Raw genomic sequence first — 13,423 nt, 5'->3', positions numbered from 1 at the left:
TCAGTAATATATTTAAAACAAAACTCTTTAGGGCATTTGGAAAATACCTCAGTCTCCACCGTGTGCTTGCCAGGACACTGTGTTCTTTAACACGTCTCGGTCTATTTGAGATGAGATGCGTTTCACAGGCCTTTTAAAAATGACTAGCCCGTGATGGTGCAGTCTTTATGCCGACTCTCTGAATGTTCATGTGAGGTCCGTTCTCCGTTCACTCCGCAATCATTTCACAGCTGTGTTGTACACCGGGGTGAATTCCCAATCGTGACGCATTCTTTAGAGAAGACTCAATGCGTGGCGGAAAGCAGCAGGGTTACAAACAAGCCAGAAAACATGGAAATGATATCAGCAAGATAACATGTAAGCGTGGCAACCGTGGTTAGAGCGTAATAATGGACGCTTGGTGTTGAGGACGCGCCTGCGTGTGTTATTTTCTCCAACCCAAGCACTGTGTCGGCTGATTTCCCTTACTCATGACACACTCATGCTTCCCAGGCTTTCAGGTTTGTGATGCTGAGACTGCAGGGACTCTCAGGCATCGCCCAAAGCCCCTCGTCCGACATCTCATATTCAGGATGCATGTTGTGGACATGAATATGCTAATACAGCCCTTGAACAGCATACTGTACTCTCTCTCTCTCTCTCTCTCTCTCTCTCTCTCTCTCTCTCTCTCTCTCTCTCTCTCTCTCTCTCTCTCTCTCTCTCTTTCTCTCTTTCTTTCTTTCTCTTTCTTTCTCTCTCTCTTTCTCTCACTCTTTCTATCTCTCCCTCCCTCCCCCTCTCTTTTTCTCTCTCTCTATGTGTGTGCGTGTGTGTACATATGTGTGTGAGTGCTTAGAGTTTTGCACCTAAGCTCTGCTTGCTCAGAGATGTAAAGGTAGGGTAGAGAAGAAGGGGGGGCGGGGGGCCCTTGTGCCTGACCTTGGAAAGGCTAAAGAGGCCAGAGATAGAGCTGTGATTGAACTGTTTAAATGAACTCCAGTCATCAGCTCGGAGGTCAGTGATGCGGCTCTGCGGATTAAAGCTCAATGTCTCTGTGTGCTAGTGTGGGTTTACGTGTCTGCCGTATCCCTTTAAGGATGCCTGTGTGCTAGTGTGGGCTTACGTGTCTGCTGTATCCCTTTAAAGATGCCTGTGTGCCTGTGCTGGTCAGACTGTCTGCTATTTCTACCAAACTGCGCTCTATAGTGTGATTCCCACATAAGGCAGGCCATGGGTTTGTCATGGGGGCAGTTCATTTTCTATAGTAATATAGAACCCATTTGTTGCCATCCATACTTGAAGGAATGAAGGATAGCACTTGGAATGCTTTTCTTGATATCTAGAGTATTTCACATACATTGTAGGCTACTCACGCCACCACCAACCCATAGCATCCAGGTTAACGTATAGCCGCCATCTAGATGATCCGACTACAGCCAGGCTCACTGCCTGTGTCAGAGCCACAGTTTGCCATGACAGAGCCTTGACAGAGCCATGAGCTGGTCTGCCCTCTGGCTGGTGAGGCGGCTTGCAAAGCCGGAGTGGCTGTGGCAGCAACCAGAACCCCGGACGCCATCCCCCGTCTGGCCTCTTGCCTGTGAAACACTGCCAGCTGTTTATGCGACTGCCCAGCCAAGGACAACGCACTTCTGTCCAATAGGGATCAGGGGTAGAATTAGTGCACTTTTATAATTGTCAGGTTTCTTGTTGTGTTTGATTTGGTCATTAATATTTAAAATGTGGAAGGTGACCAGGATGACAAGTTCAACTGAGTACTCTGAACACTGTACAGCAATTAGACCTGATTTTACCTGAACGCAGAGTGGACACGTTTCTTTATCAGACGATAATAGTACACCCCTGTGACCTTTTGTGCCGTGCCACTGAAATGACACTCTGACCCTGCAGTGCTGTTGCTGCCTCTCAGCGTAGCCCACACCCTGCTCTTGCTCTGCTGTCGCTCTGCTGTCGCTCTGTGCATTGGACTTTCTATAGGCGTTAGCATCTCACAGATGGAATTATTGTGACAAGGCAGCATTAGCCTTCAGATTATACTTATACTAGAGTAGAAACCTGCTCAGTGTCCTATTTCATCCTGTATACTGTTTGACTAGCAAGATCAAATCAAATCAAACTTTATTTGTACGGCGCATTTCATACAAGGAGGTAACACAATGCGCCTCACAGTAGATGGTAAATAGATGTTGTGCTCTCTATTTTTTCATGGTTATAATCTGGAGTTATCAGTTTTACAAGCCAGTACCTTAAAGCATCGTGGTAGCTGTGTGTTAAGGCCTAGGAGGGCTTTATATTTCACATGTATTCAATGAGGAGGACCATCGTGGAGACTTAGCATATGCTCAAAAAGGAGAGACTTCACATGACTTTGGTGAGGACCTTAGAGAAACCCGTACAAGTGCACAGCAAGTATGTCAGAGTAGCTTTCAGACATGATGTTAAGAAAGGAGGACAACGTCAGAATCACCATCACTGCTGTTGATCTAGGGACATAAGAGAAGCCTAAATACATGCTAAGAGAAGAGGCTGTTGGAGTAACCTTGTTTAAAGCAGAGGGAAGCAGAGTAACCTTTACACATACTAAGAGACATAGACATTAGGGTAGCCTTTACGTAAGTCATTGACAGTCTCAATGGCTTCGGTGATATGCAGCTGCTTGGTACAGAAACGAAATATTTTTGTTTGTCAGACTCCATCTTGGTGAGCGAGTGAGAGACAGGGAAGTGGCATCCTCTGTTGACTCATCAGGATGCATTATTGATCACCCCCCCCCCACCCTGTTTGTCGTATTCTAATAGCCTGACTCTTCCTCCCTCGTCCACCTTCCCCTATCTGTATACCCATCCCCCAGCCTGCCAGACCCTGCCTCTTCCTCTCTTACGGGAAGTGCACTTAGCGTCTGGCAGGCTCGGCCTCTTCGCTGGCTTTGTTTGAGTGCTCACACTTAGCTCCGAGCTCCCCAGTGCTCAGATCCTATTCCCATGCCCATACCCAGAGCCGCGATGGCCGACCCATGAGGGCTCCTCAGATCATTGGTTTCCTTAGCTTATTCCCCTGGTAACCCTTTCCACCACAGTCTTGTGTTAGCAAGGTGTGTGCATCTGTGGATGCATGTTCTGTAGGATGTTCTAATAGACTATAGATGTGCGTTGGCTACGTGTCAGTGTTATGTAAGCTGTGTATGCGTTGGTGGGCGTTGAGTGTGTGATTGAGAGTGGCAAGAGTAGCGCTGGTCTGTACTGCGTTCTGTTGCAGCTGCTGCGGTCGCCGCTGCTGTGTGTCTTCTCGGCCATGCCTGAGGACAATGTAAAAATCCCTGCCACGGATACTGAGGTGTACAGTAGCTAGATGCTCTGGTCCCTACGGGCAGGGAATGGAACATGACGTGTGTGTGTGTGTGTGTGTGAGACGGTGTGTGAGACGGTGTGTTCACAGGCGTGGGTGGGCGCGGACTCTTGCGTATGTTCTGTTTGACCGTGGACCATATGCAATTACTGTATGTAGAATATGATTGCTTTGTGTGACCTCTGCGCCATGTGGCGCAAAGTCTGTCCACGATTGGACGATCACAAGCATACTCTTTTACTGCAGCTTCGAATGGAATGAGCACGCCTCATGCTGCGGCCATTACAGGTTTACAGAGAGAGAGAGAGAGAGAGCATGAGAGTGAGATACAGACAGAGAGAGAGGGGGAAAGAGAACAAGAGAGTGAGATACAGACAGAGAGAGAGAGAGAGAGCATGAGAGTGAGATACAGACAGAGAGAGAGGGGGAAAGAGAGAGAGAGAGAGAGAAAACAAGAGCGTGAAATACAGACAGACAGACAGAGAGAGAGAGACATGGACTGGGAGAGAGCGAGAGAGTCAGATACGGACAGAGAGAAAGAGAGGGATGGAAAGCGAGAGATGGAGAGAGAGGGAGATACAGACAGACAGACAGACAGAGTGAGCGAAAAAGAGAGAGATTTATACGGAAAGAGGGAGGAAGAGAGAGAGTGATATGGACAGAGGGAGGAAGAGAGAGAGAGAGAGATGGGTGGGGAGGGGAAAAGAAATGAAGATGCGAAATAGAGTGATTGAGAACTAGAGTGATGGAGAAATGTGGGAGAGAGGAAGAGAGTCAGAGAATGGACAGAAACAGAAATCTGAAGCGTGTAGACTGGGCGAAGGGGAGAGAGGGAGAGAGGAGAGAAACTATTATAGGATGCATAGAGCTTGCCCAAGAACTAAAATGGCGACGAACAAGGCAGTGCTTCCTGTCTCTCTCTCTCATGCTATATCTCGCACTCTCTTTTTTTTCTTCTCACGCTTTCCCTCTCTCTCTCTCTCTGTCTTACTGGCTCTCCCTGTCTCTCACTTTTTCTCACTCTGTATCTCTCCCAGTTTTTCTCTCTGGGTACCAGTCTCTTTTTCTCCCGCACCCTCTCCATCCTCCATCTTTCCCTGCTCCCAGTCCCCTACCCCCCCTCACATTGCCCCCCCCCCCCCCCCCCCCCTCCATCCAAGAGGCTTCCCTCTGGTCTGGGCACTGGGATGAGGCGAGCCTGTCTCAGCGGAGAGCAGAGAAAAAGACAGACAGACAGACAGAAAGAAAGAAAGAAAGAAAGGATGCAAGAGGAAATAACTGCACAGGGACAGCCCCTGCCTCTCGCTCAGCTGACTGACTGTGTGTGCGCGTGTGTGTCTGTGCACGTGTGTGTGCGTGCACGCTGCTGCTGATGCTGTGTAGGCAGACAGAGCGTGCCTCTTATTAACTAAACATGATCCTTAAGAGGATTATTAGCCCACTTTCTGGACAGGATGTCGGAAGCCATCAAGAGGGGTGGGGAGGAGAGGGGGCAGAGGGAGAGGAAAAAAAAAAATCCATTACCATAATTGCATTGCGCTAGGGGAGGGAGAAAGAGAGTGAGGGAAAGAGGGAAGGATGCAGAGAGATGTATAAAAAGGAAGAAAACGAGTGGGACCGAAAGAGTAGAATGGCAGGGAGGCGGGGGAGGAGGGGTAAAGGGGGAGGGGGTGGCTGATGGAGAGGGAAAAAGAGAGAGGGAGGGAGGGAGAGCGAGAGCAGCAGACAGCGGAGGTTGAATAATCGCCGCCTCCTCTGCTCTCCGCCCCCCCCCCCCCCCCCCCCTCCTCCCCATCTCTCCATCTCCCCTCCCCCGTCTCAGAGCCGAGTTGGTACATTCCGGCTCCCACAATAAAAGCGGCTCCCAGTCAGCCCTCCTTGTGGCACATATGAGTTCTGAGTTCAGACCACTCGACCGCCTCCGAGGTGGCAGCAGGAGCGGGCGGCGGGCGGCGGGCAGCGGTGCCAGGGCAGGGCCCCCCGATTAGCACTGCGAGTCAGACGGCTGCCCAGAATGGTGCCGACCCAGCCCTGCGGACCCCCGGTGCTCGAGCTGGGGGTGGCACAGTGGGGCGCGGGCGGCGGCGGCGGCGAAGGCTCTGAGACCGGTCTACCTGCGCCCAACCCCTCCCCCTCCCCCACTCCTCCCTATGCCAGGTTGAGACACAGCACGAGTGAGTATTGCTGCCACATACATGCATGCCTGTCTATACACATATATACGCATGCATGATGGCTGATCACAGACCGCTCTGTAAGCATTGGAGTACTTTCGGTTTAGTGTGTCAACGTGTCGTGTGTGTGTGTGTGCCTGTGTGCGGGTTGGGGGCGGGGGGGGGGATTGATGGTCATGTATGACTATTTCTCGCACACACACACACACACACACACACACACACAGGAAGTGAAGAAGGTAAGGGTGGGGTTCTTCTTCTTTTCTGGCTTCATTGTTTGAAGTGAAATGGACAGAGAGGGAGGGATGGAGAGTGAAAGTAAGAAAGAGAGAGAAAGAAATAGTAAGAGACTCTGGTCTCGGCAGAGGTCAGCCTTGCCTTATTTTAACTGGAGCAGGGAGCATCTCAGGCGAAGGTAAATCAGGAACACTGCCTGCCTGCATGACAGTCCAACTGGAGGGGGGGGGGGGGGGATGTTTCACATGAGTGCATCGTACGGGTACAAATCTATATGTTCATATGTGCTGTTTAAACTGAATTGTGTATGTATGAACCATATGTAACCTGGAATAGGTTTTCTTTGGTCATTCTGAGTGACCGCAGTACGCGACGCTTCTTGTGAATTTCACAAGAAGAAATTCAATGGGGAAGTAGGTGTGATGTTAATCTGTAATCACGGTAAAAAAAAGCCGTGTCGACTGAGGTTTCTGTTTCTTGGAATGTACGGTGTGTGTAACGAGCTCTTGTGTGCGACATGTATGATGTGCGACATGTATGATGTGCGACATGTATGTTGCGTGACACAGGCGTGTGTGGAAAGCACGTCTGCTCACCGGCTCCGGGGTTCCGCAGACGACGAGGTGTAGTTGAAGAGGGGGAACCCCTTGAATGCCTTCTTTTATAGAACTGTAAATTCTGCTGTATAGATTTTACTATAGGGAATACGAGGAGAAGAAATGTGGCTGAACGTTCTAGAAAAAAGGGGGGAACCATCTGGCTATCTGGGTTACGGTCATTTCCCTCTCACCTGTGAAGAGGTTTTATGTCTGCACATTCGCTTAGACCACACTAAGGTCTTTATTCAGGCTCTGTTTGTTGTATTTAATTGTTAAAAAAACATTTTCGCCTTTTGAGCGTACAATGGTGGTTTGTGACCAGCCCTTTACATGAGTGTGGGGCGGAATGCGTCACTCGCCCCATCCGTGCCCTGGCTTGACCACAGTCGGGGGGGGGGGGGACGGGGGGGACACAGGTATCCAGGAGTCCTCCTCTTCACCGTCCCCGTCTCCGTGCCTTTCTCCTCGAGCACACATGAAGCACCTCTTCAGAGGTCTGACCTGAGCCCCGCCGGTTAAAAATAGCTCCATTGTACGCTCCTGGGGTGCAAACTGGGTTGAACCTGTTCCGGTGAGGACGGGGAGATGGGAGGTGGGCCCCTAATCGGCCTGAGGGGGGCGCTCCTCTCCCTCTTTCTTTCCATCTCTCTCTTTCTTTCTTACTCTCTCTCTCTATCTCTCTTTCCTTCTCTCACTCTTTTCTCCCTCTCTCTGTCACCCCCTCTGTCTCTCTCTCTCTCTCTCTCTCTCGCTCTCTCTCTCGCTCTCTCTCTCTGTCACTCCGCCTCAGACGCTGGGGAAGAGAAAGGGTGCAGTGACTGAGCAAGAAACGAAAAGAAAGAGATGGAGACGAGACATTTAAAACATTTAAGATGAAAGGGGCGCCTGAATTTTCTCATTTGTATCAGAGAACCTATTTGTCAGAAATCGTCGTCATATGTAGCATGTAGGAAGGCAGCCCTCGAATCAGGCCCACATGACTACACGCACACCCACACACACACACACACACACACACACACACACACACACACACACACACACACACACACACACATGCGCGCGCGCGCTCTACCCCCACCCGCAGCCTCGCTTGCTCCACAGGCTACGGTTTTGTTCACACTTGTCATTTAGGCGCCTGGGTTCCCGCGGAAGTAATAAATCCGTCCTCGTTTGTAGCTGTCAATCAAAGTTTGACGGGGGAGCGTGGGCTGAAGAGGGAGAGGAGACTGCAGATGTGGCGATGGTTTCAGGCAGGGTGGGGGGGAGGGGAGGCTAGAGGAAGACACAAGGCTTTGGGGGGCGAGTGGGTTTTTTTGGGGGGTGAGGGTAGGGGGTTGGCAGTTGACAGTTCTCTCGTCTGACCTGGAGATGACAGTCACTCAGGGGGAGGAAGGGAGAGGGCATGGGGGGGAGGATGACGAGGTTGGGTAAAGAGCATCGTCTTTATCACATCCCATCATTCCAGCCCACCATGATGAAGGCTGAGGAAAGAAGGGTGTGGTGCAAAGATAGTAGTAACATCACCCCCCCCCACCCCCAACACACACACACACACACGCACAGGCACAGGCACACGAACACACGCACACAGACACAGGCAATACAACCACACAATACGCTCCCTCACACAGACACACACACATATCCGCATACACACACACACACACACACACACACACACACACACACACACACACACACACACACACACACACGGGATGTAAAGGGAATGACAGGCGTTATAGTCTTGGGCATCAGCTGACTGACATCTGTTCCGTACTGGTGTATCTCTTTTTGGTCACTCTGGTTCACTGGGTCACTTAACCACTCTTGCTTTCTTTGCTTTTTTTTCTCGGAACGTTTTGTATCCTATATTTGCGTCGTCATCCTCGGCCCCACCCAAAACGATTTGTGCGTCTTTTTTTTTCCTCTTTCTTTTGCTCTCTTTCACTTTCTCTGCACCTTCCCTTTTTTTCCTCCACTCACTCTCGCTTTCTCTCCTGTCATCCTCTCTCGTTATCTCTCTCTCTCTCTCTTGCTTCACCTTTTGTTCTGTCCTTCACTCTTTCTTTACTCGCTGCTATTTTTTATGTTCATTTCCATTTCCCCCCCCCATCACATTCTCCCTCGTTCATTTATTCCCTCGCTTTCTTTCTCTCGTTCAATCGTGTTCTCTTTCGCTATTCTGCCTCGCTCTCCTCCCCGTCTTCACCACTCTCTCACCGAGGCGTCCCCCACCCCCACTCTGATACTGCTGCCAGTGCCTCTCCCAACCCCCAGACAGTTTGCGTGTGTGCCTGCCTGCGTGAGTGTGTGTGTGTGTGGATACGTGTGTGTGTGTGTGGGTACATGCGTGTGTGTGTGTGCGTGTGTGTGTGCATATGTGCATGAATGTGTGTCCAAGCGTGTTTGCATGCATGTGTGTCTTTGCGTGCTCGCGTATGCATGTACGTGTGTGTGTGTGTGTGTGTGTGTGTGTGTGTGTGTGTGTGTGTGTGTGTGCGCGCGTGTATGTTACTGCCCACGGCCCTGCTAGTCAAGGCTGGCTGCTTGTACCAGTGTGGTCTTTTCACAGAGAAATGGGTTTAAACTGCCTCCATGCAGGGAAGCGATATGAGTATATGGATGTGTGTGCAAATGTACTTGTGTACATGTGTGTGCGCCATCAGTCACAAGTCAATGACACAGCATCTTTTTGCATTAGTCCAACACAATTAAGTTGCAGAAGAGGAGTGAACTCAAATGACCTTATAATGCTGTAAAGTTGTATAAATTCATATTTGGGTCTCTGAATTATATGTTCGTTCTGCCCTCTTTTAAAACACGTAAAAGTGTAGCCCTGCGCCCGTGGTGTCTTTGTTCGCTCTAAAGCGAGGCCGGTTTTCTGTCGACGCCCCGCATTTCCAGCTGATTTGAATCTGCACGCCGAGCGGCGGCACTGAAGAAGCGGCACACACTCCGGAGCCGCCTGGCCCTGCAGCGGCGAAACACTAGATGGAAAAGATGAGCAGCGAGCGGAAGAAGCGTTAGATAGGGCGTGTCCACGAGACGCCTCAAAGCCTCGCGGCTTCATTAAGCTCTTTTACAGAAGGGCCTGGTGTCTGCAACGGCTTTTAACATTTTTACACACACACACACACACACACACACACACACACACACACACACACACACAAACAAACAGAAAGAAAGAGTAATCTTGGAATCCGTCGTTTATTTAGTTGCCCGGATATTTATCGGTGTATTTATTTATCTGATCTCTGGAACATTCCAGAAGATGTGAGACGCACATAGGAGGCAGATTGGGCCGTTGCGCATAGCTGCGCCCATTTCAGCTCGCGTTAGATGCCTGAGAGGAATAACGTTCCACGTACATTTTTAGCTGTGCTGGTGATAATGATAGTGATTCTCCACTGATTGCCTGTGGTGCTAGCAGCCAGAAAGCAAGAGAGTGGGACGGAGGGAGGGAGTGAGAGAGAGAGAGAGAGATGCAGGGAGGGAGAGGGGGAGGCAGGCAGGAAAAGAGAGAGTAGATAAGTAAGAAATTGAAAGAGAGATGCAGAGAGAGAAAGAGAAAAATTGTGGGGCACAGAGGAAGAGAGTGATAGAGAGAGAGACGGGGGGAGGGAGGGAGAGAGTGATAGAGGAAGAGAGAGAGAGACGGGGGGAGGGAGGGAGAGGGAGAAGGCTCTGCGGGCATCAGAGTGGAAAGTAGGCTGCAGCGAGTCTTAACCCCCGGCCATGTTTCTCCTTACAGGGCTTCCTGAAGAACGAGAGGGACAATGCCCTGCTCTCCGCCATCGAAGAGTCCCGCCGCAGGGTGAGTGCAAGTCCATCTCTCCTCATTCATCCTTCCTTCCATCCATCCTTCCTTCCTTTCCTTCATTCTTTCTTTCTCTTCTCTTGTCCATACATCCTTCCTTCGCTTCATTCTTTCCTTCTCTTCTCCTGTCCATACATCCATCCATTCTCTTCATTCTTTCCTTCTCTGCTCCTGTCCATACATCCATCCATTCTCTTCGTCTACTTTTTCCTCTGCTTGCCCATCTATCCATCCATCCATCCTTCTCTTTTTTTTTTCCTTTCCTTTTCTCCTTTTTTTTTTCTATCCTATCCAGTCACTTGAAGTCCCTTTGCCCCACCCTGTTTATACACATGACCTCCTCGTTCCCCTCCAGTGAGCCATATCCTGGCCTCACAACCTCCCAACACACACACACACACACACACACACACACACACACACACACACACACACACACACACAAAAAAAAGAGAGAGAAAATCTTCCCCAGTTTATAAGAAATAGACAGAGATAGATAAAGGAGGTGAGAGAATAGCCAGACCCCCCCGCCCCCCACCCACCCCCAGGTCAATAGCCATTATGGGTCTATTCCCCTCATCAGGGGTGCCAAAATAGAAAGTACTCACCTGTTATCTGTGGCCTGTGCTGGAGGTCAATACCACTCTCATTCCTCTCCTGTGCTCTCCTCTACACTCTCATAGCCTTCATTACAGCCCACAGAACCCCAGCTAATGTCCTTCTCCACTCGCTGTTTCCTGACCCTGTTACACACACACACACACACACAAACACACTCTCACTCGTACTGTTCACATGCAATTTCATACACCACACACACACTCATGCTGTTCACATGCAATATCATACACAAAACACACACACACACACACACACACACTGTGTATAGACAAACTCACACCATTCCTACACATCGAACCACTGCACTGCTGATGTGCCCCACCCCACCCAGATAAAGTGAACAATAGGACTTACCATTCGAAACAGGATAAAAAACTTTTCCTGCTCCAGCCGTGATAACTGCACCCTGGAAAATTGCTCTGAGGGGAAAAAGAGAAAAAAAGAAAAAAAAAGGTAGAACGGGAATTGCAAGGCGCCATTTTCCCCACTAAATGAATTGAGAGTGCGCATACCCACTCCCCTGATAAGAGGCGAGTACTTTTACCATGACAAAAGAAAAGTGTTGGAGGCTGTAATTGTCTTAGGCATGCGGAGGACCATAGTGGACCCTGTGAACCCAGCCCTTCAGTGCACCTCTGCACGTTGCCTCTTCTGCCCCTCGCTTGCCCCGATTGGCTCACCTTGTGCTAATATTAGCCCTCTCCAGTCCCCCGCCGAAATCATTTCATTTTTCTTCCGCTGCAGTTTGGAGCCCATTTAATTAGGAACACGTGCAATTATCGCCAGGCAATCCACAGGGACGACGAAAAATAGACAGAGGTCTATAGATTTAATCAGGTTGTTGGCTAAATCTGTAGCAGCCGTGGCTACAGACCCACTTAGCGTCACACGCCACCACACTCCTTACCCACCTTTAGCCACACACACACACACGCACACACACACTGCCTAGCTTCACAGGACTAGACCCACTTTAAGACCTTGCATGCCCATGAAGTTGCTCTCCACGCTTGCTACTCGGCTGGAGAGCATTCGTGTGTGTGTGTGTGTGTGTGTGTGTGTGTGTGTGTGTGTGTGTGTGTGTGTGTGTGTGTGTGTGTGTGTGTGTGTCTCTTCAGTGCTTAGACCCATATCCACACACACTAACAGCACTCACACCAACACGTTTAGCTATTTTTAATGTGTCACATGTTCTGTAACCTATTTATTCAGTGGGGGGTTTGAAGTCTCTCTCCTGCACTGTTCTTGCCATCTTTTTTTGGTCTCATTCTCTCTCTAACTCTCTCACTACATCCCTCTCTCTACCTCTCTCTCTTCATCCCTCTCTCCTTCTGTCCTTCCTCATTTAATTCTTTTTTAATCTTTTCTCCTCCTTTATCTCTCCCCCTCCCCTTGTCCATATCTGTCATCTTGCTTTCTCTCTCTCTCTCTCTCCCTCCCTCTTGTTCTCTTTCTCTCTGTCCCTTCCTCCTCTCACTCTATTTCTCCCCTTCCAATTCTCACCCTTTCTACTCCCCCCCCTCTCTCTCTCCCCTTCTCTTTCTCTCCCCTTTTCCTCTCTCCCCTTTCCCTTCTCTCTCTCAACCCTCCTCCTCACTCTTTCTCTCCTTTTCTCCCTCCTTCTTTCTCTTTCTCTCACACCCCTCTCTCTCTCTCAGACGTTCCTGCTTGCGGAGGAGTACCATCGGGAGTCTATGCTGGTGCAGTGGGAGCAGGTGAAGCAGAGAGTTCTACACACCCTGCTGGGGGCTGAGGAGGATGCGCTGGACTTCAGCCAGGATGTGGAGGTCTGGGCCACACACACACACACACACACATATGTAGTTATATACATGTTGTATACACCCACACATTGCCATACGCACATCCAATACACTCATATGCACACGCACACACGTCCAAACACTCATACACTGCACTTGTAGAAACACGCAGCTACACATTACGCGCACACACACACACACACACACACACACACACACACACATCCACTCATGTAAATATAGCTCACAGTGTTTCACCACTCCTGACCCTACTCCTTCAATAGCTTTACTCCAGCATACATGGATAACTTGAGCTGGAAAGCAGAAATGCTCCACGGGAAAGAAGACATGGCATGCGCATTTCACGAGCCCAGCGCATGGCGTTTTAATAATACATTTACAAACTGCCTACTCCACTTCAGTGTCCCACGGCAAGGCCAACCACTCTCCTCTACAACCACTTTCCTCTACAACCCCAGTTTATCTGCCGTGATGCGGCCAATTGGCCGTCAGTGTAGATTGGAAAAGAATTAAACGGCCTTCTATCAATTGTAGTGAAAGAGTGAGTCACGTGCATCTCATTTAGGTGTGTGAGTGCAGGCTCTTTCTGAGCTGTTTGAGTTTAGTTTTTTGTTGTCGTTGTTGTGCTCCTGGTGTTTTAGACCCCATCCACACGACACGGGTGTTTTGAGAACGACATTTTTCCAATGCGATTTCAAAAAGATTTCCATCCACATGACAACATTTCGCGAGCTCGTCCGCATGCACACGGATGTGGTTAAAACGCTGTTGGTAGCTAGGTCGTTTAAAATCACATTTCGTGTATATACTATGCTGCAGGTTATAACTAGAGAGAAAGAT

At 49.7% G+C, this 13,423-nt stretch overlaps 1 protein-coding gene across 3 annotated transcripts in view; it reads left to right on the top strand.

Moving 5' to 3' along the window:
* nup93 (nucleoporin 93) overlaps window positions 1-13,423 on the top strand; it is a 29,656-nt gene that overhangs the window by 3,488 nt on the left and 12,745 nt on the right. For 2 of the 3 annotated variants that reach the window (XM_012818740.3, XM_031564893.2), the window contains exons 4-5: window positions 10,113-10,175; window positions 12,458-12,586. In XM_012818740.3, the coding sequence (XP_012674194.1) occupies window positions 10,113-10,175; window positions 12,458-12,586 (192 nt within the window). Of the gene's footprint in view, window positions 1-5,317; window positions 5,517-10,112; window positions 10,176-12,457; window positions 12,587-13,423 lie in introns of those variants that run through there. The other variant, XM_031564894.2, reaches the window with a different exon arrangement.

Source organism: Clupea harengus, chromosome 3, assembly GCF_900700415.2.
Source record: "Clupea harengus chromosome 3, Ch_v2.0.2, whole genome shotgun sequence".
In the NCBI taxonomy this organism is placed as follows: Eukaryota; Metazoa; Chordata; class Actinopteri; order Clupeiformes; family Clupeidae; genus Clupea; species Clupea harengus.
Note: the sequence above shows the minus strand (reverse complement) of the source record. Positions and strands in the feature narration are given on the sequence as shown.